Source organism: Trachemys scripta, chromosome 1 (assembly GCF_013100865.1).
Source record: "Trachemys scripta elegans isolate TJP31775 chromosome 1, CAS_Tse_1.0, whole genome shotgun sequence".
In the NCBI taxonomy this organism is placed as follows: Eukaryota; Metazoa; Chordata; order Testudines; family Emydidae; genus Trachemys; species Trachemys scripta.
The window spans coordinates 109844960-109872160 of record NC_048298.1 but is presented as its reverse complement, the minus strand read 5'-3'; the positions used below and the strand labels follow the sequence as shown (position 1 = coordinate 109872160).

The 27201-nt window shown below is 43.2% G+C and overlaps 2 protein-coding genes across 2 annotated transcripts; one reads left to right on the top strand and one right to left on the bottom strand.

Annotated features, from left to right (window-relative positions):
* Positions 1–1003: 1003 nt before the first annotated feature.
* Positions 1004–9052, top strand: LOC117882818 (perilipin-3-like). Its single transcript, XM_034781633.1, has 8 exons — positions 1004–1679; positions 2250–2320; positions 4005–4200; positions 5054–5136; positions 5522–5771; positions 6336–6523; positions 7624–7752; positions 7847–9052. The coding sequence occupies exons 1-8, from the start codon at positions 1511–1513 to the stop codon at positions 8195–8197; spliced, it is 1437 nt and encodes a 478-aa protein (XP_034637524.1). The 5' UTR covers positions 1004–1510; the 3' UTR covers positions 8198–9052.
* Positions 9053–13253: 4201 nt separating this feature from the next.
* On the bottom strand, positions 13254–26941 carry LOC117882897 (aldo-keto reductase family 1 member B1-like). The gene is made up of 10 exons (XM_034781769.1): positions 26876–26941; positions 22503–22670; positions 21659–21775; positions 20803–20880; positions 19957–20079; positions 17854–17960; positions 16946–17027; positions 16387–16470; positions 14525–14607; positions 13254–13524 (listed from the first exon to the last, which is right to left on the bottom strand). The coding sequence occupies exons 1-10, from the start codon at positions 26939–26941 to the stop codon at positions 13485–13487; spliced, it is 948 nt and encodes a 315-aa protein (XP_034637660.1). The 3' UTR covers positions 13254–13484.
* Positions 26942–27201: the final 260 nt, after the last annotated feature.

The following is a 27201-nucleotide window of genomic DNA, read 5'->3' as shown; positions in this document are numbered from 1 at the left end:
AGCGGGCTGCTCCCGGCCTCCTGCTAATCCCCTGGGCCACTCTGGGACTGCAGGGCCCCCAAAAGTGCCCTCCCCCAGCTTCTGCCTCCCAGACCCTGGGGGGGGAGCCCCTGACCGCCACTGAGACCCTCTGCTCCTTATCCAACCCCTCAGCCCCGGACTGGCCCAGCACCCTTAACAAGCTGCTCAGAGCAGCGTGTCAGAGCTTTACCGTGTTGTATGCGAACCCGCCTTATATCGGGTTGCGTTATATCGGGCTAGAGGTGTATTGTTTCCTTGTACTCCCCCATCTGTCCATCTCCATCAGTTGTCTCTTGTCTTTTATTTAGACTGTTAGCCCCTTGGGGCAGGGTCTGTTTTTTGTTTTCTGCTTGTACAGCACCTAGCGCAGTGGGGTCTTGGTCCATGACAGGGGTTCCCAGGCACTATAATAATACAAATAATAATAAAGGGTGGAGAATGAAGAGAAGAGAAGTTGCTACATGGACGAAGAACAAACTAAAGAACCTCTAGCTCTTTTGTTCTGTCCATGTCTCTCTTGCCCTTTGCTGTTCTACCCAATTATGCAAATAACTAATAAAAAATGACAAGTTATACCAGTGGTCCCCAAGGCAGTGCCCGCGAGCGCCGAGGTGTCCGTGAGCACCATGGCGCCCACCGGGACATTTATGTGCTCCCACCTAGTGCCCAGCAGGGGAGAGAAGTTGCGTCCCTGCGCCTGCCGGGGACAGAGAACTTGGGGGCTGCAGGCTGCGGGCGCCGGTGTTCTCGGTCCCTGGCAGGCGTGGGCCGTGGCTTAAGCCAAAGAGAAGCCAGGGCCCTGCGCCTGCTGGGGACGGAGAACTCCAGGGCTGCAGGTGCCAGTGTTCTCTGTCCTCACGGCTTCTCTCCAGCTTCTCTCTTCTCTCTGGATTCTTATATTATGTAATATTAAATATTATGTTTTTCGTATTATTTAATGTACAAATACAAAATAAGCCTTGAAAAATTGTTGGCGCCCGCCACACTCTTCTGAAAACATGAATGTGCTACTGGCCACGAAAAGGTTGGGGACCACTTAGTTATACCATGAGATGGTTTCTGGTAGCAAGCTATATTTTAAGATGAGTTATGGGCAAAGATTCTCCCAACCCTGCTGCTCATTAGGGAGTAAGATGATGGGAAGGGAAAGTTACTCAGGACCCAGGTTTCTGATTCTCATTTATACTACTTATAATATTACCCTATAGCAAATAAGTTTTAAAAATTCACAATAATACACTTGTAGCTTTTAAATTACCCAAAGTGAATCCATGCAGATTAGCTCTCTCACTGCCTGCTCTACATTAATAAGAAACACTTGCACAGAGTAGTAAGGCCTAGCTCCTTAAAGTTATTTAGACTCCTACCTTTGATTGAAAGCAATGGGTATTAAGTGCCTTAAGACCTCTGTAGATCTGGACCAAACTGCTCACAGGAGAGTTCATCTTCAACTACTAAGAAATTAACCAAAGGGGTCAATTGCAATCATATGTGTACAATTATTCACTTTCCCAAGAACCCCTGTATGTTGTCCCACATACATTCTATCCTCATTGGTCACAGCAGAGAGTACTTCTTTCTCACAGGTTTGCTGAACTGTCAGTCTTCAGCTCCTGACCACCTTCCTCCCCAAAGACATCACCACAGGTACATAAAAGGTGAGTAGGTTGATGTGAGTACTTACTGGAATATCAAGTACAGCTGATAAGGCCAGGTAAATAATTATTGTAGATGAGATGATGGTAAATAAAACCACTTTGTTTTCTTTATGTATTTATTAGTTTCAAGTATATAGTAATTTGTGTAAAATGCTACTTTTTAAAATTTATGAGTGATGAGTTTGTATTTCTGGTTTGTGGTTGTTTGTTTGTTTTGTTTTTTCCTTCTCTACTTCCTTCCTGATAGGGGAGAGCGAGGAGGCATTAAGTTGGGGGCTTCTTTACTGTGATCTATAACTGATAACTTTGGCTTTTTTTCTTTCCTGCCTGATATGTAAGAACAAGACTTTAGGCTTGTGAGATAGAACTCCTCTCAAATGTGACTGCTCAGAGATTCTCTTAATCCTACATCATATGTGACAAATAGTCTGTAAATTATATCTAAGAGGTTAAAACTAGATATTTCATAGTTCTTAAGCTATGATTGATGTGAATGTTGTTAAGCTGCAACATTAGTCAAATGAGTTTGTGCTCTTGACCTGTAAATGCTCCACCTCTCTTGCCTTTCAGCTGTATCTGACTCCGCTATGTCTTCTGAGAAGCAAATAAACGATTCTTCCTTAGAGAACCAGGAGCAACAGGTAGGTACATGGTATTAAGAGGGTGATATACTGACTCTCCCCTATCGCTGTCTAAAAGATATTCTACTAAATGTAAAAAAGTTGTAGCAGTGTTTTTAAACTAAGTGTGGAGGTTGGGAAAGCCATCAGGTGCAGAGGAGTACATGATTTGGACAGAGACATCCCCTAGGAGAGGATCCATTAATGGGGCTTCTCTCCCTCTTAGTAAGGAGGGGAGGATGGAAGCTGGCAAAGTACAGGTAGGAAATGAAGAGAGTCCCATTCAATTACATTAAGTTGCAAATAGTGAAGTCCAAAGCTGACTGAAAAGAACGAAGGGATTTCAGAAAAGTAGGTGACTAGGCAACAAAATAGCTTGCATTTATCAACATTGAATATCATCTGCCAATGTACATTGAAAAAACATAATCCCACACACCAAGTGATATTTAAATTAGCTGTTTTCACAAAAGAAACTTCTTGAAGTCATTGAGCAGATGTTTTCAGAGAACTATCTGCAATGTGCAGTAGCAGTTAAAAAAGCTAGGTATGTTGGGAATCATTAGGAAATGGGTAGATAATAAAACAGAAAAATATCATCATGCCCCTATATAAATCTATAATATACCCACACCTTGACTACCACACACAGTTCTGGTTGCCCCATATCAAAAGAGGATGTATTAGAATTGAAAAAGGTACAGAGAAAGGCACCAAAATGATTAGGGACATGGAACAGCTTCCATATGAGGTGAGATTAAAAAGACTGGGGTGGCTCATCTTAGAGAAGAGATTACTAAGGGGAGGTCTATAAAATCACAAATGGTGTAGAGAAGGTGAATAGGGAAGCGTTGTGAAGGAGTAAACATGACCCAAGAACCAGGGGTCCCCCAGTGAAACTGATAGGCATCAGGCTTAAAAGAAAAAACTACTTCACACAACACACTAACCTGTGGAACTCATTGCTATGGGATGTTGTGAAGGCCATAAGTATAAGTTCATGGGGAGAGGTCCATTCCTGGCTATTAGCCAACATGGCCTGGGGATACAACCTCATGCTCTGGGTGTTTCTCTAGCCTGACTGCCAGAAACCGGGAGTGAACACCAGGGGATGGATCACTTGATTCCCTCCTGAAGCAATCTGGCATTGGCCATGATTGGAAGACTATCTACTAGGGTAGATTTAGCCATACTGGATCAAACCAATGGTCTTTCTTGTGTTCTAGCAATCCATCATAGTCTGGAGTTGAGTGACTCCAGAGCTGAATATTCATGGTGATTGTTTCCCATCCTATGAAGGAGACAGTGTGATTGGCTTTCTTCAGCACTAATGAAACTTTCTTAAAACATGCAAGCTTGACCTAGCTGAAAGCTACTCTAGGAACTGATCTATAAATCTGAATAAACCTTCCAGATAACGAATAGCTCTTCAGTTGCAATAATAGGTCTCCCCTCAAAGAGGAAGACGCACACTTGGATCTTTCAGCTAGTTAATACAGTATCCCATAGTAATTAGAGGACCATTTGACTCTGTAACCCTTCAGACTGCTGAGAACTTGAGAGCCTTTGAATTAGTGTGGGAGGAAAGGTTCATGACTATGAAATACCTGCAAGGTGCTAACTGACTTTCCTGCCTCTGTAGGCTTTCCAGTATGATGCTCTCAGTGGCTCTTTCACAAATCTCTCTCCCCTTTCTTGCTTGCAGAATCTCTTGAGGCGGGTGGCCAGTCTGCCCTTGGTCAGCTCTGCCTATGACATGGCTGCAACTGCCTACACCTCCACCAAGGAGAGCCACCCCTACCTAAAGTCCTTGTGTGATGTGGCAGAGAAAGGAGTGAAGACCATTAGTGAGGCTGCAGCCAGCAGGGCACAGCCAATTCTGACTTCATTTGAACCACAGAGTGAGTAAGATGGGCTTGCAGGTTGTTTTATGAATGAACATAAGTGTCTCCATCCCAAGTGCAGACATAGAGTGCAATGGCTCACAGTCCCATGTCTCATGTTTCTTTTTGAAGGCCTATATCTTGCACTTATGCTTGGGGATGGGGGAGGGTGTTTTCTCCTTACTCCTTGATATGACTACAGTCCGGAGATCCTACCCTGCTGAGCACCTACCTTTTTTCATTTTAAGGTTCCTGCCTATTTTGAGACTTGGTCAGTTTCTCACAGGCAGAGAAGTCATTGCCAAATAACTTCAGTGACTGCAAGACTGTCTTCAGTCTCTAGTGATGCACAGACAACTTGACTAACCCAATCCATAGATTGCCCACATAAAGTAATCCTCTTGAGTGCGAAACCTGTTAAATTCTAATGGCCTTTTAGAAATAAGGAATCTGGGTGCTCATGCTTAGATTTTTAAGGGGCTCATTTTTCAGAAGTGCTGAACACCTAAAAGTCAGGTCCCTCTAAATATCAAGGTTCATGCAGGAATGGGTTTGGTTGCTAGAAAGGACTGCTGTGGCCATCTAGTCTGACCAGCTGCATAACAAAAGCCCCAAAAATAATGCAGGACTTCCCTGAAATAAAGGCCAATAGCTAAGGCTGAACTAAAGCATATGTCTTAGGAAAAACATCCAATCTTGACTTAAATTCCCAGGGATGGCGTCTCCATCATAATCCTACATACATTTTCTCCAGTAGCTTACTACCCTTGGAGAAGATCTGGCTGAATTTGTCGTCATAGCAGTGACCCTGCACTTTAGTTGATCAAACTGCGTTTGAGTTGTAGGGGACTAAACTTGCCTTTCTCTATAGTTGCAACAGCAAATGAATATGCTATTAAGGGACTGGACACACTGGAAGAGAAGCTGCCAAGCCTTCAAATTACAGCAGATAAGGTAAACTTATTCTGCTTTTCTCTAGAGAAGGTTGTAGCCACATAAACCATGTAGGGTAAGAACTGGACCAGTCCAGAGCTCTGGAGGCAGCCTCATGAACAGACTCTGGTTCAGGAAAGTGGCTGAATCATGTAAAGGAGCTACCCAGGAACAGAGATTTGTTGCCTATCTAGAATGAGGCAAAAGTAGGAGGGTAGCTAAAGTCTAGTAAATAGTGCTCAACTAGATCGTGGTATAATGATTCTTCCCTAGAGAAGGCTATGTAGAATTTGAGGAAAGGGTATGGTGGGGGGAGGAGGGACAGACCTCTGGATTTCAAGCAGAGAATTTTATAAACAATAAATGAAGAAAAATTATCAAATATCTTCTGCCGTCACCTCTGTAGGTTGCTTCAGACCCCAAGGAGCTGGTGCCATCCAAACTGGAAGCTGCCAGCAGATTCTCCAGCTTAGTAGATGTGACCAGAGAAGCTGTGCAAGAGAGTATGGAGTCCACCAAGTCAGTTATGACCCACAGTGTGAACACAGTCATGGGTTCAAGAATGGGCCAGATGGCTGCAAGTGGTGTGGCAGCAGTGCTGGAGAAATCGGAGGAGCTGTTAGATCAATATCTCCCCATAACAGATGAGGAACTAGGTCAGAACACATATGAATCATGAGATGCTGGTTGCCTTCATTAGAGGTCTTAGTTCTTTTATTTTCAAGAAGGCCCTTTTCACCTTATGACCTGCAAAGCTGGAGCCAAATATTATGCTCAGCCTGTCTTGCATTCACCCACCTGGTCCTTCATTTAGACATCTGCTTTTCCTGTACCATCAAAGGTAGCTGAACAGTGCTGACCAGTTCACAGGCTACTGTAAAGTAGGTGGAGATGGTTAGAATGTAACTTGTATCCTGAAGCTTATCTATCCAGACAATGAGATGTATTGGGCTCTTCGGGTGGGGAGTGATGAAGGGATTTGGACACGAACTCATTCCCCTTCAACTCTTCCTAGTGCAGCTATCAAATGTGCCTGAAAAGGCAATTTCCAAATAGGAATAGCTATGGTTACTATTGCTTGTGACACATCTAGCAACTTCCTGACCTAATGAATCCAACAAGATATGGAAAGTAGCTGTAGTCTAGCAGTATGGCAAAAGGGAGGAAGGCATGAAGTGTGTGATTTGTTTTGTGTGTCAAACCCCATTTATTTCCTTCAGCTGAACTTGCAACATCTATAAAGGCGGATGGAGTGGCTCCTCTCCAGCCTCAAAGTTACTTTGTGCGCTTAGGCTCCCTGTCAAGCAAACTTCGCCACCGTGCCTACCAGCATTCTCTAGCCAAGATTAAAAATACCAGGCAGAGTATCCAAGAGACTCTCTCCCAGCTTCATCAAACCATTGATCTGGTAGGCACTTTCTCTGCAGCATTCTATTCTGGAGCTGATTTGGGCTGAGCAGACGGAGACCAAAGTGTCTTCTCTACAAGGTGTCTAGGCTCTCCTGTTCTCCCTGACTACCCACGTTCCACTGGAACTAGCTGCTTCCTAAGCTAGTCTCTAACTTGGGTCTAGGCCAGGGCAGGCGAACTTCTTGGCCTGAGGGCCACATCAGGTTTCTGAAATTGTATGGAGGGCCGGTTAGGGGAGGCTGTGCCTCCCCAAACCGCCAGGGGTGGCCAGGCCCCCCTGATACCTCCCAGGACCCTTGCCCCAGCCACTCCTCCCTGACCACTGCCCCATCCAACCCCTCCTCTCATTCCTGACTGTGCTCCCAGGACCCCTGCCCTATCCAACCACCTCTTCTCCCTCACGGCCCCGGGAACCTCTGCCCCATCCAACCCCCGTGCCCCATCCTCTGACCACCCTGACACCTATCCCCACTCCTGACCCCCCCACCCCAAATTTCCTTGCCCCCTTACCATGCTGCCTGGAGCACCAGGACAGGCAGCCATGCCACCTGGCTGGAGCCAGCCATGCCACTGTGTGGCACAGAGCACCGGCTCAGGCCACAGCTCTGCAGCTGCAATGCCCAACAAGAGTTCGCAGCCCAGAGCATTGCACTTGTTGCACAGTGACCTGAGGCTGCAGGGGAGGGGGAACAGTAGGGGAGGAGCCAGGGGCCAGGCAGGAGGGTCCCACAGGCCAGATGTGGCCTGTAAGCCGTAGTTTGCCCACCTCTGGTCTAGGCAAGCAGCCAACTCCAACTGCCATAATATCTTGGTTCCATCAAACTTCAAACTAAGCAACACCTGGCCAACTCTCTCTGAAAGGGAGATCTCTGAAGAAAGCAGGTGTTGTGAGTGGGGGGGCAGGAGGGGGAGATAATTTCCTCTTGGCTATGGAGCACTCTGTGTGTGTCTCTGGCATATATGCCAAACATACTGAAATAGTCCAGTCATCACTGGCATGGAGGAAGCTCCAGCATCTCATAGATGCTCTAAAATGCTTGTGATGTATAAAAGGTGCTACATGTTGTGGTAAGACTCCTTTTCTCCTTGCTCCTCTAGATTGAATACATGAAGCAAGGAGTGGATCAGAAGCTTCAAGATGGCCAAGAGAAGCTCCACCAAATGTGGCTGGACTGGAGTAAGAGGCAGACGGGAGGGAGTGAGGACACAGACTTGGTACAACCTGAGGTATCTAATTAGCCAGGATCCAGCTTTGGGCTGTGACATTTCTGCCTATCTCAAGAGTCTTCTTCTACCTCACTAACAACTTGTTTCCTTTCAGCAACTGGAGTCTCATGCTCTGACAATGTTTCAGAGCATTATCCAGCAGCTGCAGGCAACCTGCCTGACCCTAATGTCGAGCATCCAAGGCTTCCCCTCCAACATCCAGGATAAGGTGCAGCAGGTTCGCCACAGCACAAAAGAGCTCCAGGCTTCATTCTCCACAGTCCACTCCTTCCAAGACCTCTCCAGCAGAATCCTGACCCAGAGCCGCAAACAGATCACCAAAGCCCAGGGGTACATGGATGAGCTGCTAGAATACATAGTGCACAACACTCCTCTGTCCTGGCTAGTGGGACCCTTCATGCTGTCTGGTAAAATACCAGATGAAGCCATGGAACCATCAGAATGAAGGTGGGGAAGACTAAATAGCTTCTGTAATCAGCTCTGTCAAACTTACTGCAGCTCACTGGTAAAGGACCAAATTTTTCTTACACTTTTATAGTGATTTAACAAAGAAGGTCTGAAAGCTTAAACCTTTGTGCAGCCACCTCCTGACATTAGATTGAATTGTTTTTTTTCTTGTAGGAAATGAAGCTGCTTGCAGCTCCTGGTTCAAACATTCTTCACCACAATCCTGGAGAGGCACTTCCTCCCCTGGATAGCATGGGGTAGAACTCCATCTCACATCTTGCATGGGCTGCATGCTACCTGGGGCTGAGCTAAGATAAAAACAATGATTGGTTGTTTTTTTTTTTTGGCTTTCTAAATAGCAATGATGTCACCAGAAGTATCTCTCTAAAGTGAGGGTGAAATATGAATGTAAAACAATACAAACTGCATACTACACTCCAGGAGCTCAACAACCTACATCTGGAACACTCCCCACAATCTTAAAGTGTAGTGGCTAAGAACTAGGTTACTTCTGCTGAAAGCTGTTTTTGCCCTAGTGAAGTAGACTTCTCCAACTTAGAGAAGTTCTTGCTAGAACTCAAGACTTCCTTCTTAAAGCAGGGAGAAATGGTACTAAATTCACCTTCAGCTCTAGGTGTCTTATGTGGATTGCTGAACAAGTCATTGACATAAACCATGGCCTTTCTTGTGCATGAAAATATATACTCAGATGACTGTAACAGTAACCATACCACACAGGCTAGTGTACTGGTGACTACCTTTACACTTGTTTTTGGTAACTGACTCCTATTCCCTTGTAACTTCTCCTCAAACTGCTGTAGTAGAGAACTTTTGTCTCTTGTAAAATAAACATATATTGCATACAAACCTGTCTGAGCTCGTTCTTGCTATTGCTTAAGCATAGCTAAAAGTTAAACACTAGAAAGGACTACTGTAATTATAATTAATCTCCTGCATAACACAGGAATCCATTCCAGGAAGTCTAATAGCTGTAAGTGAATGAGCATCTCTTTTAAAAATTTCCAGTGCTGGAGAACCAACCACCACCCTTGGCAACCTGATATCTTTAAGAAAAGGTATGAGACCATACAAACAGCTGCCTGTCCTTCCTTCCTTCCCTCAGATCTTTCATCAGGATCTTAAGGAAGATAGTGTTTCCACATAGCATCCCAGAATTCTTATTAGTTTAGTTGGGACCAATAAAGATCCTCATCCCTAGGCCCTTAGGGTCCTAAACCTCTTTTGAGGGTTAGATAAACATTATTTGCCTCTGCCTGTATCAGACCAGAGGGAGAGTAGGAGTAGAGGGTGCCTTTAGCCTCAACATCAAAAATGCTAACTCCAAATTGGATATAGCACTGCAGGAGCTTCTGGTTTCATAAAACAGGGATTAAAATAAATTCAAAGCATGTGTGGCTCTACTACTTTATGTAAAATGTGAAATTACACCAGTATACATGTTGGTTAACAATCTTGTACACAAACTTCTAGGTTGTGTAATGAGTCCTGCATCCATTTACTATTCTTTGAACTAATGTTCTCTTACTCCTGTCTACTCAGTACTGCTGGCTACTGATCTATAGATCTCCCAAGCATGAGTCCCACTACATCTGCTGCTTTTGGGAACTACATATGAATAGTAGACCATGCACTAACTGAAGCAACTTTTTAATTACAGCTGTGATGTCATGTTTCAAAACTTTCTAATAAAGGGTACAGGACCTAGAATCTCCAGGGGTCATGTTGCAGTTGTCTGCTACTGCTACATAACCATTCTGCTTGAAATTGCTTGTTTTGTCTCTCAGGCCAGTGCTTTCTATTCACTTGGGATGAAATGCAATTAGATGATAACTTCACATTTGTAGATCACCACCTGCACGAGTATCTTACAAAATACAAACAGCCTCCTGCATAGGGTCACTATTTTTTGCTTTTTACAGATAAGGAAATTGCAGTGCAGAAAGTCACCTGGTGGGGGTCACACAACATCTATTAGAGCCAAGCAGCCTACCTCCTAGTCTATACAGTAACTCCTCACTTAATATTGGGCGGGTTAACATTGTTGTGTTGCTATTAGGGAACAAGCTCATTTAAAGTTGTGCAATGCTCCATCATTTGGCAGCTGCCTGCTTTTGTCCACTGCTTGCAGGATTCTTTGGAAGAGCAGCCCCTCCTTGTGGCAATTAGAACCAAGGGGGGCTGGCAGCCCCACTCCCCATCAGCTCCCCTAAATTCCCTGTAAGGTATGTGGACCAGCAGCAGTTCAGCTGTCCCTCCTGCCCATTTCTGTGCTGCTCCTACTCTGCCCTCTGCCTTGGAACTGCTACTGGGAGCTTCCTGCTTGTGGGGGAGAGGGGTGCTGATATCAGGATGTCCCCCTGCTCCATGCCCCCTCTCCACAAAGGGGGACAGGGCTCAGGGACAGAAAGGAGGGAGCTTGCTGAAAGCTGTTACTTCCATTCTGCTTAAAAAGGCAACGAAGTTGAAGTGGTGTCAGCATACTTAAGGGGGCAATTCACATCTCTCTCATGCACCTACTCCCCAGCAGCCGTGCATGTACTGTCAGGAGGCGGGCGTGGTGCGCTCCAACTGGATAACATGGGCTCATCATCGTGTTCAGTTTTTGCAGTAAAGTGTTTGCAGCTACTGCCTGGCATCTACTGTGTTTCCTCCCTCCTGCCTCAGTCCATGCTGCCTTGGAGAGTGTGAGGCTACGTTAACAACCACATGTTAACCTTTGAGGGCTCAGCCGAGTGCTAGTTCATCATTTAGCAGCAAGGCATTCCCTGGGAAATATCCCACCCTCTAACTTCACCACCTCAACCAAGCTTCACAATCATTCATTGCTGTGTACACTATTAAACTGTTTGTTTAAAACATATACTGTATATGTATATAATGTCTTTTGTCTGGCAAAAAAAAAATTCTGTGGAACCTAACTTTCCCCTACCCCCATTTACATTAATTCTTATGGAGAAATTGGATTCACTTAACATCATTTTGCATAAAGTTGCATTTTTCAGGAACGTTAAGTGAGGAGTTACTGTATTCTAATCACACACTCCTCAACTTTGTCTTCTTACTATACTGTGAGGGGACCCAGGGCAACATTCAAACTTCAATCATCAGTTTGAGTTCAGTAGCAAGGACCCTTGACTAACACAAGTTAATGGTAGCACCTTGCCAGTTGTGGAGGCTACTGTAGACCTGTAGGAAAGCGCAAGCTGCACTAAATAACAGGAATCAGTAAAGGGGAAGGAATATACTTGAGGTGAAGTTTCCCATTTAGCTTCCATAACCTTCTCTCTCCCCCCCCCCCCCCCCCCCCCAAACGCAGACCCTGTTTATCTACTCTTGCTTGGTGTCTGTTTCTGATTCAGCTCACTGTTCAAAATAGCTGTTCTCCTCCATCAGTGTGTGGCCTGATTGGGAGAGGGTTACAACATGAAAAGATTAAAACAAACACAGCTAGCTCATCAGGAAATGCAGGAAACTAGTTCAACAGTGGCTATTTCTTTAAGCTTAAGCAGTCCCATGTTCCCTAACGATGGATGCACTTCTAATACATTTTGTATAAAGTGCATCATTATTGTATGGGATGCTGTATTATCTTAAAATACTACTCATTCTGTCTTCAGCCACAGCTTCTGGGGGTTCAGTAGTAGTAGTGTAGCAACACCTAAAGGCCCTATCTGAGCGTGGGGGGAAGATTCGTTCCATTAGATGCCCTATAACTAGGGCCCTACCAAATGTATGGGCCATTTTGGTCAATTTCAGTCATAGGATTTAAAAAATAATAAATGTCATGATTTCAGCTATTTAAATCTGAAATGTCATAGTGTTGTAATTGTAGGAGTCCTGACCCAAAAAAGGAGTGTTGTGGGGGTGAGGGATTGCAGTACTGCTACCCTTACTTCTGTGCTGCTGGTGGCAGTGCAACTGCCTTCATAGCTGGGCAGCTGGAGAGCGGCAGCTGCTGGCCGGGAGCCCAGCTCTGAAAGCACCGCCGCTGCCAGCAGCAGCACAGAAGTAAGGATGGCCTGGTATGGTATTGCCACCCTTACTTCTGTGCTGCTGCCTGCAGAGCTGGGCCCTCAGTCAATAGCCGCCACTCTTCGGCCACCCAGCTCTGTAGGCAGCAGCGCAGAAGTAAGTGTAGCAATACCACAATCCCCCTAAAATAATCTTGTGATGCCCCCTCCCGCGCAACTCTCTTTCCAGTCAGTACCCACAATTTGAGAAACATGGGTCTCCCCCATGAAATCTGTATCATATAGGTAAAAGCACACAAAAGACCAGATTTCACAGACTGTGACATGTTTTTCATGGCCGTGAATTTGGTAGGGCCCTAGGTATAAATGCACAGTAAGATAGTCTGACCTAAACAGCTTAAAGTCTAACTGTTCTGCTCCCTTGCATTAAACGAAGTTATAGCAACAAAGAATTTATATCCACTTATCTCATGAAGGCATCTTGAAACTGAATGAGCTGTTTTATGCCTATGTATTTAGGTGTCAACATATCTTCTGAGATTAAATTACGTTTTAATGATGGACTAGGTGTCTTAATGCTAGTGGACTAGATTCTGCTACTATACAAAGAAATGAGTCCAAATGCCATGAGCATTCTGTTAATACAGCTGCAAAAAATATTGTTTACTTTAATTGCTAGAAACTTGTTCACAAGGCCTGTAGGTCAAGGATTATTAAAACTTGTTTACCTGTCTCATTACTAACAGCCTGTGGAATAAATTTTACTAAAGGTGAAAACATGCATTTATATTGTAAAAACAAGTATCAGAGGGGTAGCCGTGTTAGTCTGAATCTGTAAAAAGCAACAGAGGGTCCTGTAGCACCTTTAAGACTAACAGAAGTATTGGGAGCATAAGCTTTCGTGGGTAAGAACCTCACTTCTGAAGAAGATGCATCTGAAGAAGTGAGGTTCTTCCCCACAAAAGCTTATGCTCCCAATACTTCTGTTAGTCTTCAAGGTGCCACAGGACCCTCTGTTGCTTATTGTAAAAAAATCTCAAACAGCTAAAGGACTACAGTAGTAATAGTAGATGTAAGGGCAGCAAATTGGACTGTCTTCAGGCTTTGTTCTTCAAGCTTCTTGTAGAATCTTCTCTGCCAGCAGGCAGTACATAATACATTTACACTGGTGATTAAATGATGCCATAATTGTATAGTGCACGTGAACATGCTCATCAGTTCAGCTAACCAGACTAAAGGATCAGCAGAATCCAATCATTCTAAGCCCTGAAGAATGTCAAGACAATGCCAGGTTTAATCTTCTCTGAAAGGATAGTCCTTGTGATTTGTGCACCTAGAGAAAGAGAGAAAGTTATTCTAAAGTCCTTACAGTGTACACTACAAGGATCAGCACTGATGCAGTCTCAAGGTTAAAGAGAGGAGTTTGAAATGTGCATAATCTCTAATTATAGTGGACATTTAAAGTGTTTATCCAGCCTCCCTCACTGGCCTAACTTATACAGGATAACTCATGTTAACTCTCTGCTTTTTGTAATCAATAGAGGATTTGGGTATTCTGCAATTTAAATAGGCAGGCTTGAACTCCTGTCATTCAAAAGGTAGTTTTCCCCTGTAGATTTGTAACTGTTTAGATTTTACATTATGATCTTGATGTCAGAAGGAATATACTGTACTTTACATTTATTTAGCACACCTTAACCGAGGATACCAAATTTCTTTGCAATATTAAGCCACACATTTGTGAGGTACAGTATGTCCGTAGGAGTCACTTCACAGATTGTTACATTGGGAAAAGAGAATAAATAGCAGAGCTAGGAATAGATCTGAAATGTCAGGATCCAACCACTCGACAATACAGACACTACATTAATAATCTCTGTATAGGTAATACATGACCTCTCTCTTCTAGATTTACTAACTTACAAGGATTAGATAATTTAGTAGAACATTAATTTCTGAATTGTAATTTTACACTGAACATATTTTAGTCAGATGAGTAGCAAAAAATCGAGAAATCTGAAACCTATCTATTTTGGAGCTGTAAGTCTATTTTAATTTGCAAACACATGTTTAGCTCATAGTAGCTTGACATCTACATACTAAAAGCTATTTTAACATGATAAATCCTGTATAAATCACAATTCTGCAAAGGGGTACAAGCTGACTAGTATTCTAGTGAATGCTAGCATGGGATTTCAGTGGCTTTGAATATGACATTTTGTTAGAGGTCCATTGTTCAGTTTCCTACTCACCATTTAAAAAATTAGGATATAAATGTTCTACAATAAATGTGGATTTGCCATGCATTCTGCTAGATGAGAAGAGACACTCACATGTTTATGGAACAGATTCTACATCTCCTCTTAAAGCTGAGGATCGTTTCCATCTCCTCTTTAGTTAATTCAAAGTCAAACACCTTAAAAGGAGAGCAAGAGAGGCAAACACACAAAATAAGATGTACAAGAGGTACGTTTAAGTGGCTTCCAGGTCAGGATACTGCAGAGATGAGGAGGAATGCCTTATAGTTGTTTAGGTGACAGAAGGAACACAACTTCATGAGCAAATGTTACAATGAATGCCCACATTTCTGAGTGGGTAATAAAATATGTGGACCAAAATTTCAAATGTGGGGTACCTAAAGCCAGGCCTATAAATTAAATGGCCTGATTTTCACAGTTGCAACTCCTAATTTAGTCAAAGGGACCTGTAATGGCTCTGCAAGTGCTCAGCACCTGTGAGTATCAGGTCACTTAATTTATATGCTTAATTATTGGTGCCATGTTTCCAGGGGCGGCTCTAGCTTTTCTGCCGCACCAAGCACGGCAAGCAGACGGCCTTCAGCAGCTTGCCTGTGGGAGGTCCCCGGTCCCGCAGATTCGGCGGCATGCCTGCGGGAGGTCCTCCGGTCCTGCGGTTTCGGCGTACCTACCGCCGAAGCCGCAGGACTGGCAGACCTCCCACAGGCATGCTGCCGAAGGCTGCCTGACTGCTCCCCCCACAGGGGGTGGGGGGGCCCCCCCCCCCCCCCGCAGCTTGTCACCCCAGACACGTGCTTGGAGCGCTGGTGCCAGGAGCCACTGCTGCATGTTCCAAATTTTGGCCTTGAATTATGAATACTACTCTACAATACAATATAGCATGATTCTACCAGCTGGGTTCTTGTATTATAATTTAGGATGTCACTAACCACTCAACTCACCGACAAGATCAATTTTTTTTTTATTTTGCTGAAAGAGATAGTTCAGTTAGACTTTCAAATGTTTACAAATGAGGGATAATTCAGAGGAAGGAAACATATGTTTGCATGGCCTGATCCTCCAAACCATTACTCAAGCCATCTCTCATATATTCAGTAGGATATTTACTTTAGTATAAGTATGCAGGGTTTGGCTCTTCATTAGGGGTAACCACAGTGTAGCCTGTGTTAGTACTTAAGAATTGTTGTAGGTATGAGTGACTGACTTAGCTTCAGATCTTTGGGTGTTACCTCAAAGAGGTGATGGTGTCAATGAGAATTCTATTTACTCTATTTTAATTGTCTCCAAATTCTTAGTTGTTATACAGTTACTGGAGCCTAGAAGAATCAACTGAGTATGGGAAATCATGTACATTAAACAAAGGGATTTGGGTGTTTTGGAATGGTCTAGCATTGAACTGACATGATGAGGGAGAGAGACCATATTTTGAAAGAAAGTAGTATACGTAAACAGGCAATTCACTAATAGAATTTTAAATCAAACTGTTAGGTCACCTCTTCCAGAGGAAGGATTTGGTTTCACATTTATTTATTTGCTGGTTGTTCTGATGAAGTAAGCTAAGTGGTCACCATTTAAAAAAAAACTTCAGCATTTACCATGTTATCATATAGTCATATCTGAGAGACCCCAGTTATTTCTCATTCTAAGTACACCTCTACCCCGATATAACGCTGTCCTTGGGAGCCAAAAAATCTTACCGTGTTATAGGTGAAACCGTGTTATATCGAGCTTGCTTTGATCTGCTGGAGCATGCACCCCACCCCCCTCCACTCCCCTGGAGTGCTGTTTTACTGCGTTATATCCAAATTCGTGTTATATCAGGTCGCGTTATATCGGGGTAGAGGTGTATAAGGGAAAACTATGATATTGGTAAGGTAAAGCAGGTTTCCTGTATAAACTTGCAATGGGACCTATAAGTATCTTATTTGCAACATTACCTTAAAATTCTCCTCAATACGATGTGGAGTGACAGACTTGGGAATTACACTCACATTTCTTTGGATGTGGAACCGGATCAGAACCTACAGCAACAAATCAGAAATGTGGCAAATTCAGAAGACAATGCCATGCCTCCTTTCACATTCCATAGTGAATAAATCCCCTAGCTCGAAGAGTTACCACAGGAGGAAGCAATGTAGCAAAGCCAACCTAATTTTTGCACATATTCATTTATTACTAGTATTCATGAGACCAAGATGGCAACTAATGACTGCCATTGACTGAAAATTTGAGGCTGACTAATGGTGATGCATATGAATGATGTAGCTACCCCTTTCAAGCTAATGCCCTCAATTTCACACAGTTTACTGGTCAGTAATCTTTCCCCATCCCTTCTGTAATGCAATCAGATTAAAAACAATATATTTAAAGCATCATACTACAAAGGAAACATAACAGGGGACAGAATTGGGTGCAATTCCTTTGTGAAAGACGTTAGCCAGCACAAGAGGATGACATTTTAGAAAGGAAAAAAAAAGCTGTATAATAAGTCTATACCTGAGCTGAGGTTTTGCTGTACTTGGCTGCAATTTCCTTTATCTTGGGGTCATCCAAGAGGAAAAAGTCTTCGGACTTGGGCCTACAAAAATAAAAAGTAGACACTTTGATGGAAAAGATAATTGTGTTTTTCCACCACTAAACATCAGAGGGTTCATAAGATAATTGGTAATTTAGGAACAAAAGAATTTATGGCATACTTTAATTCACCCCCTCACGCTGCCCCTTTCCCCCCTAAATATCATTCTTCACATTATTTTATCATGAGTAGGCATTTGGGAATAGCCAAGTTTTGCATAGAAGTTAGATATAGCTCATTCCAATATACTCCAATAAGATGTTCTATAGTCTAGGATTTAACACTGAGAATATCTTCCCTCTGGCTCCCAAGAGTTTCATCCTTCATGATCAGAGTTTCCCTGGTAGGAAATGGATGGAGAGTGGATGTCTCTGAGATAGTCTAGAGGGTTTTGAAGATTAGAACCAGAGACAAGCTATCTCAAGCTCACCAAATGTTTGTTACAATGAATGCATGAAACTGATGTTTTCATGACAGGTTTTTTATTATGATTTTGTAATCTTTCATTAAGTTGTTAAAGAATGTTAAATAAATTGATCAGAATTCAACTAAGAATTTTCTTCACCAGTTCACAAATTGATTGCTTGTTTTTTTATTAAAATACATCCATCCAATCAGACTGAGTCCCACACATTAATCCATTAATTCAATAAGAGATTAATGGTTTCTATGTAATTGTGCAGATTTAAGAGGAATTTTGAGGTTTTGTAATCTATAATAATTTATCAATTATTTTCATTTTTTATTTCATCCACCTATGGTAATATGTGAATATTAATTTATTGAACTCGGATCTAAAAAGAAAACAAGATATAGAAAACATTCTTACCAAGGCCAGTTGGGAGCTCCAAGGGGACAGTATGCAGTGACAGCGATCCCTTGGGACTGGCAATACTTAACCAGCTCTTCCTGAGGAAGGTATGGGTGGCTCTCAATCTACAAGCATGAACACTAAGTTTATGCAAAGGCAGACTGTACTACTGTTCTTCAGAGTACGGACACTGTGGTGATTTACTGAAGGATATATAATAGCACAAGTTTCTCCATAGAATACATCCCCACTAACCTCCAGAAGATGGCTTCTTTTGGAACTAGTTATATATATAGTTCAATAGTTATAACTAAAAAAAAAAAAAAAAAAAAAAATAATGGAGATATCCCATCTCCTAGAACTGGAAGGAACCTTGAAAGGTCATCGAGTCCAGCCCCCTGCCTTCACTAGCAGGACCAAGTACTGATTTTGCCCCAGATCCCCAAGTGGCCCCCTCAAGGATTGAACTCACAACCCTGGGTTTAGCAGGCCAATGCTCAAACCACTGAGCTATCCCTCCCCCCCCATATTAACTAGTTCAATATATAGTTGAACCTTAGAGTTATAGACACTTCAGAAATGAAGGCTAGCCATAACTCTGAAATGGTCCATAACTCTGAACAAAACATTACAGACGGGGGAGTTGGGGCTCCAGCTGCAGGGTGGGGATGGGGGTCAGGGCATCTGACCCTAGGGGCCGCCAGGACTCTTGGCAGGGGGCTCAGGGCTTCTGCCTTATGGAAACATTGGGGCTCAGGGCTTTAGACCTGGGGGGAGCATTGGGGCTTGAAGCTTCAGTCCCGCCTCTCTGTTCCTGGCTTCAGCCTCGCAGGGGGCATCAGGGCTTCAGACCCGCAGCTCCATTCCCAGCTTCAGCCCCACGGGAGTTGCCAGGCATCAGGGCTTTAGCTATCGGGGGGAAACACTGGGGCTGAAACTGACACTCCCCTCGTAGCTAGAGCCCCGATGACCAGGGCTGAAGCTGGGAACGGAGTCACAGGGCTGAAGCCCCAAGCCCCAGTGCTCCCCCCAGTCGAAAGCCCTGAGCCCCAGTGCTCCCGAGGGTCAGAAGTCCCCAGCTGAAGCCATGAGCCCCAGGGCTAAAGCCCTGAGGCAGTACAGTATTTGCTGGTGTTTGGGGCTGCTACCTAATTGATGACTTCTGGTTTCACAGGGTGGCCGGTTGACTGGTAAGTCCATAACTCTGGTGTTCATATCTTTGAGGTTCTACTGTACTTTAAATTATCTAAAGGCACTCCTTCTGCAAGGAATAGTTAAAGAACTGACTTGAACGAACTGGATTGGTTTGTACTTTTAGTTTCTTGTGATCTCATTGCTGATTAAGCACAACCTTGTGCTAAGCTTGCTTCCATTCGGTAATATGCCACAGAGTGACTGTGATTGTGGGCAACTAAACGAGCTTTTCATAGGTGGTCACTAATCATATGTTCTTTATTTTTAATAAGGTTGAAATGTTCGGTTTCCATTTTGACCTTATCACCATGGAACATTTCAATTTTTTGTTTCAGAATGGCTTTTTGTTTCAAAAATGTTTATTTTACATTTTTATATATTTTTTTATTTTTTATTTTTATTTTATACCAATTACTAGATCAGTTACCAATTAGAATAACAATACAAATGATCAGTTAGAATAGCAAAGAGTACCAGTTACCAAACCAATTAGAATACCAATTACCACGCAAATTAATGATTAGAATACTACTTAGCAATTAGAATATCAATTTTAAAAAACAATTACCAATTTATAATAGAAAATATAAAATAAAAACAAAATTAAAAATACATAAAACATCAAAATAGAAACAATGTCTCAATTCACCTGAAACTAATTTTTTTTCAGAAATTTTATTCTGTGAGCAATTTTGAAATTTCAACTTAGAACAAAAAAAACGTTAAATGTCTGAATTTCCCACGGGATGGAAATTCCAAGTTATAAAACTCTAGTTCTATGTATCATAGAAAAACTAATTAACTGGTCCATTCACCAATTACACCTTTCCCAAACATACACAGACACACATGCAAGTCACATCATCTACCTGCAGCATCCTTCAGACAGGTGTTCTGCCAACACTAATGAGTCTGTAAGCAGTCTACCTGGTTATTCACTGGTTTGTATTTTAAATCAGGTTTGTCCAAGAGCCTTTTTATCTGTTCACAGTTAAAGTTGGAGATTCCAATGGATTTTGCCAGTCCTGCATCCACCAGCTCTTCCATAGCCTAAGGATACAAGAGAATCAGACATTCTATATAACTAAGGGCTTATCTATACAGGGAAATTGACTGGCATAGTTATTCTCGAATAGCTCCCCTGGTGAACACAGTATTCCAGAATAAAAGTAATTTTATTCCAGAATAATTAGTCTGTTTACAAAGCAGAATAATAATTCTGGAATAATGTCACTTTTCTTTCAGAGTTATCCCAGAAAAGTTATGCAAGTCAGTTTCCCCATGTAGACAAACATGGCACAAAGTGTTGGTGGTCTTATTGTTAACTTGCCTATTTTCTTTCACAAAACCAAATGATAAACCAGGCAGTTGGACCTGCCAAATACATCATGTTTTTCAGGTCCCAGAGTCTAGCTGAGAAAGGGGATACACAAAAAATAGCCCACTACATCCTCCCCTTAGGAGGCAGAGACATCTCATTCTCTTTTAAGAACAGTTTTCTTTTTGTGCTTGTTATCATTAGTATCAGTCTGCAGTTTCCTTTTTATTCCTGTAAGTCAACAATAAGACTTGATTCAGTCCCCCATCTGACAGAATGGAGAAAAGGACAAGATTCCCAAGTATTCCTTCTAAATCTGGTGACAACTATCTCATTCTCCTCTCTCCTGAAGGCTTGGCATAGCACTGTTGAGCACACACAGTTCCTGTTGCCACCCTCATCCAATAGCATTTCTGACAGAAACAAAGGGAATCTCAACTGATCAGTGAACCCACCTCCCATGTGTCCAGAAAATCTGTGCCACTTGGAATGATCATACCAGTCTCATCTGCAGGAAATAGTTCTTCTCCGACCTGTCATTGTAAAACAGATAGTTTAAAGATATCCTCCATGCCGAAATAGCTATTGTGTTTTTTTTTAATTTGCAAGTGAGTGAAGATGGATTTGTACAGGGTGTCCTGACTTGAGTTTTTGGGGGCAAAGAGAAGGAAAAAAGAATAACTCTTATTAAAGTAATTAGTTTATGAGCAGACTGGCACCATGCCAATCAGTGTGACTTGCAACTCAAGCAGAGGAAGGACAGAAGCTTATCAGTGCTTCTGTCAGTTTGTAGGAGCTTTATGGAGGTTGACAGAACAGTCCCTGGAGTAGGGAGCTGAGGACTTAGCTATCATCCCAAGTAAAGACAGAGATAGATAAGAATTCAGTACATAGACACCATCAGACAGAAATATTGTAGAATATTGTAGACAGCCAAATGACTAGATATTCTGAGCCAAGAGACCTGCATTTGATTTGTATCAATTACCCTCTAATCCAGAAGTGCTGGAAATGCTGTAGAAGCAAAAAAGAAAGAAAATAAGAATGACAAAAAGGCTACATTACAGTGCCACAGCAGCATAGCTGCGGCATAGACGTACAATAAGAATGACCTTGCGAGATAGCTACTGCCTTACCAGTCAAGGGCAGCACTACTTTCCAGAGGATACTGGGAGTGGCACCAATACACTTTGAAGAAAGTCTAGTCTTCCTTGCCTGGTTAGAAGATAACTATGGCATGACTGCTAAGAAGAGGAAATTGCCTCCCTAGGACTCTGACAGAAAGGCTTAGAGGAGTTAAAGTCACAGTACCTTGAATCCCATGGGCCAGTGCATCAGGTAGAGGTCCAGATAATCCAATTTCAGTGCAGCAAGCGTATTCTGGCATGCTCCCTTCACCAGGGATTTCTCATGAAATGTGCACCACAGCTAGAGAGAGAAAACTAAGCATGACAGTTGACTTTAAATGACTATGAAATATCCGCAGCAGGACAGGGGCATGTCACACCTACCAGAGGCAGGTCTGGGAATATTATGCCTTTCATCTACAGGGGAGGTGGAGTTGATGGGTATTTTCTTACAGTTAATTTTGTTACTGGCAGTACACTTGACTAAATTAGGATTCTGCCAGATTAAGATATAGTACAATGTCACCAGTTAAGACAGCAATTAAAGAAAATAATGCAAAAAGCAAGATTGGTGAAGACCCACTCACAAGTTTTCCAGTAGGTAGAAAACTATTTCTTTTGCTTACCCTTGTTGCTGCCGGGGAGAAAACCTAACATAATACTAATAAATTAATAAATTCAATCCTGCAGCAGGAATGAGCAAGAATACTGTAGCCATGCTTTCTTCCTCGGAGTCACTGAAAGTAGAGGCTGAGTTCTATTGCTGGCAAAAGAGGAGTACACAGAAAAGTGCATTCTAATCAGCCATGGATTTTTAAGAGTTTCTTTTTTCCTTCCCTCCATCCCCTTTACTTGACTACTGGAATAAAGAAAACAAAATTAATAAAGTGGATACAGTATTAAGGGGTTAATTTGCTGACTAGCTTTACTCCATGGAGCCTGCCCTTTGCATTATGTGATCTTTGTCTCTTTTCCTGCCAGCCATCAACCTGACCCCATACTTAGACTCAGGTAAATCAAAGCTGTACCTTACTGACGACAAAGAGGTCCTCCCGTGTCACAACCCCCTCCTCAATTTTCTCTTGGATCGCATCCCCTATTTCATTTTCATTCTGGTACACATAGGCACAGTCGAACTGGCGGTATCCAACATCAATGGCAAACTTCACGGCCTCTCTCACTTTCCCAATTGGGGACTGAAATGAAAAGAGAAAGCCAGAAATTTAAATATCTGAAAAATATTTCCAGCTTTCCAGTGTGATAATGGTTCATCCTCTCTTAAAATCAGGTAGTATTTGAGTGATCCTAGTTTGATTCCCATTTTCACTGAGGTTTATGGAACAAAACAACCAGTGACAACCTTGAGTCTTAAGCCACCTGTGACTGGCACTCACAGACTATGATAATAGGCACCCAAGTAATACCATAGACAGGTAGGACAAGATAGATACAAGACTGTACTATGCCATATGCATCTATTTAGGGTGAAATCTGCCCCGATGGCCAATCATGTAGATCAAGAGGGTGGGCAAGAAAGGGGCAAATCTCAAGGAATGGGAGTCAAAGTAAGATATGGTAATCATATTGCTCAACATTTGCTTTGAAAACACAATAACAGACTCCAAGATCTGTACGTGGAAACTTTGCAAGAATTCCCTACAATGTAAGTACATGTTCCTGGAGACATCAGATTGAGAGCATGGAGGAAGGAAAACGTGATACAAGAATTCTCCAGTCCTCCCTTGCTGAAAGTTACTGGCCATGAACTGTCTCATTAGGAGTGCCCTCCAGGGGATTCTCCACATCCCTGTTGGAAACCTTCATTCACCTGCTTAACATTTCCTTTGCAGCCACAGTCATTCTGAGAGTGAGAAATTGACAGGATAATCTTTGAAGAGCTCTGCTAAACTGACCATAGGAATCAATGTTGAGTTACTTGGAATCAACACCTGGAATTAAGTTATAATTTGCCAAGAGAGAAAAAGAGGAGAAACCAAGTTTATGGTGGGGTATTGGGAAACACAAGGAAAGACAAAATCACTGGAAATCCTCTTGACTCCTGGAAATAAACAAGCCTGCTATTGAGGAGATGGGACAGGAGGCATATGTTGATACAATGCAAAACATTATAGAAAGTGCCACTCTCTGGATAAGGCACATAGTTTAGGATTCATTATCAATATGAACCACATAACTTTCTTGGCTAGAAAAGAACACTGAAAATTTGTTTGACAACCTTATACCAAGTCAAGTGGAAAGAGGAGAGGCATCTCAAGTAAGAACTTGCAGCAAAAGCAAAACTACACATTCCTACATTTAATGCATTATAAGATAAACAATATAATCACTGATCACTTTTTTTTAAGCCCATAGTTCTGAGTCCTGCTGATCAAAGGCTGCTTGGTTGGGGTGCTGGGTGATGTTGGTGGCCTTTGACATACAAGAGGTCAGACTAGAAGATCTGGTGGTACCTTCTGGCCTTAAATTCTATTACTCTAAAAATAACACCTCTACCTGGCTTCTTGCCTGGGGTAAAAAACAAGCAAGAACTGGTTATCCCTTCTAGTGAATGTCTACTTTTTGTATAACTCTTGCGGTCTGAATTCATCTCATTTCTTGTATAAGATTCAATAACTGCAGTTCCTTCAGCAGCGTGGGAAAGCTAGCTGGTGTATGTAAAAGTGGCAGCATTCCAGGATGTACCAGTCTCTTTGTGTGGCCCCCTGCTGGAGGCCCCTCAATTCTATCATCACCCCATTCCAGGAAGGAGCAGCAAAGGTGGGTCCCCAGAGCTGCCTAGAGAGGCTGCCTAGAAGCAGCCAATCAAAGCCCAGCAATCTCAGATAAAAGGAGCTGCAGTGGCTGAATAGGTCAGTTCATGGCTGGGGCCAGAGGGAACTCTGGCCCAAGGGAGCTTGATGGGCTGTATTTGCCAAATCTGGGGGTGAGAGGACCTGTGAGCTCTAGCCCTAAGGTAATGGATGGCTGGGAAGAGGCCCAGGGAATTAATTGAAGGAATTAAAGGAGGTGGGGTGTGTGGCTGCTGTTTATAGGGACCTTGGGTTTGGACCTGGAGTAGTGGGTGGGCCCAGGTGTTGCCAGTGGCAAAGTGGCCTAAGCCCTAGTGAAGGGCTGGATTAAAAAGGGCCTGGAGACATGGCTGAAGACTCTGGTGAGGATTAACAGTGTTGAACTCTGCTACTCTGGAGGGAGTTCATCCATTTGACTGTGGTACTTGGCCAGAGAGCTGAGCCACTGAAGACCTGCCTAGCAAGGTTGGCAATCTACAGAGGGTGCCAGGAGCAGCAGGAAAAAGAGACTGAAGCGCCACACCCAGCTGTCAGGAGGTGAGTGCTCCTGTCCGAGTCAGTCGCTATGCAATGGGATTCTCAAACTGGATTCCTCGGGGGTTGTGAAGTTATTACATGGGGGGGGGGGAGGGGGCATGAGCTGTCAACCTCCACCCCAAACCCTGCTTTGCCTCCAGCATTTATAATGGTGTTAAATATATTAAAATGTTTAATTTATAAGGGGGGGGGATCACACTCAGAGGCTTGCTATGTGAAAGGGGTCATCAGCATGAAAGTTTGAGAACCACCGCTATACGATATGCTGTACAGTATCTAGGAGCCGCTGTACTAAAGTATAGTATAAAAGCTCTGTGTGGAAGACAAAGCTTTTTGTGAAGAAACAAAACACGTGGTCTTTCCCATTGTGTTGGTTGGTTGGTGGCGCAGGGAGAGAGACAGGTTTGGCAATTTGTTCCATGGTTACACAACACTGCAATATGAGAGATTCAGAATTTAATCCCTTGTATTAAATTCCATTGTATTTACTGAATAGCATTTCAATTTGAGTACAGTGTGACTGTGTAAAGAAAGATCCTGTTGTAATGCAGATACAGTTGAGGATACTGTGGGAACATTAATACTGAATAGTCTTGACAAAATAACCCTAGTGATTTTTTTGTGGAAACAAACATTGAATTTTTATTGCATCTAGATAAGTTTTTTGCAGGTGCCAAGGGCTTCTTACATCCCAAAATCTTTCCTGTCAGCCTGACACACTTATCAGGTTCATTCAAAGATTTCACAAATCATCACTGATAACTCATATTGCAAGCATGGGATTGTAACACGAGTTCAGGGGCCTCATCCTGAGAAGTACTGGGCATGCACAATTAGCATTGGAGTCAATGGGAGCTGAAGGCACTTAGCACCTTTTGTGATTAGACCCACATAGAGGATGACAACTGGGAAGTATAAACATATTATAATAAGTAAACCCTATTGACACACAAATACATTGAGAATCAGCAGTGCCTGAGAGGAAATATAGAACGAATGTAACCTTTTACAGAGCTTTAATAAAACACATGGCTGAACACCTTTCATCTTTTAATGTTGCAGATTTTGGGGACACTTGTCCATTTTGCCTACTTCTTGGAAATTAATTTGAATAGGCTCTAAAAACCTTCTCCTGCACCCCAAATCAGAAATGTGAGATCCTCAGGTCAGGAACTTGCACTACCTATTTATTTGGAAAGTACCATGCATAACCGGGGGGGGGAAAGCCGGTACAAATTACTGGGGCCCAGCGGTCTGGAAGGGGACCAGGGCCGGGCTTCCATGGTTTCCCCCCCCTCTCGTCGGCCCTGTTTAGCCAGTCCGCCCTTGCTGGGGGGCCTGAAAAAATTCCGGTCCTGGCTTCCCCCCTCCCTTCGTTGGCCCTGTTTAGCCAGTCCGCCTTTGCTGGGGGGCCTGAAAAAATTCTGGGCCTGGCTTCCCCCCCTCCCTTCGTCAGCCCTGTTTAGCCGGTCCGCCCTGGCTGGGGGGCCCGAAAAAATTCCGGGCCTGGCTCCTCCCCACCCCCATCTCCTCGTCGGCCCTGTTTAGCCGGTCTGCCGTTGCTGGGGGGCCCGAAAAAAGTTTTTCACCGGGGCCTGAACTCGCTCTCGGCAGCCCTGTGCATAACTATGGTGCTTTATAAATAAAGCAACATCCAAGTAGTTAGTACAAAGTTCCATTTGTAAATCCACTTTGATTTTTAATCACAGTAGATGATAGAATGAATTTAAGTAACAGATGAGCATTGAGTATAAGGAAATATCACATTAAGCAGTTTTCAGGGACATCGGCCCTTACATCAAAAGGCAAATCTCCACATAAACACCACCCATTCACTCTCAAAAGATTTGACAAGTGCTTAAAGCTGTATCTGAACAGTCACACCTGCAGAATTTCAAGAGACCATAAGCTCCCAGGTAGGAGTTGCACTCTCTTGGAGAGACAGCTGCAACAGGCTTGATGACCCGTAGCAGTTTCATAGTGTCATACAGGTTACAAACTAGATTTGCTATAAGCATATGTACAGAACTGGAGTAGGCAGGTCTCATCATTACCTGCCAGGTTCCTAGTCCCAGGATAGGCATCTTTGCTTTTGTGCTCAGTTCCACGTAGGTTGTCATGGCTTGTCTGTTCTAATCCCCTTTGGAATGGAAAAATGTAAAAGAATGGGCAATACCCTGGCAAAAGCCTTAAAGAGGTTCTTGCTCCACCTGCTTTCTGGTGATTGGCTGCAGATAGGAGTAGGAAGGGAGAATGAAGGGGAGAAGCCTCAGAAGGTGGAGGTTTCGCTTTGTCCTTCTACAGGGCTTTGTAATTCTCCAAAGAGGAAGAATTACAGTCTGCAAGTCTGCAGTAGGCTTTGTATGTGTCCTTGTATGAT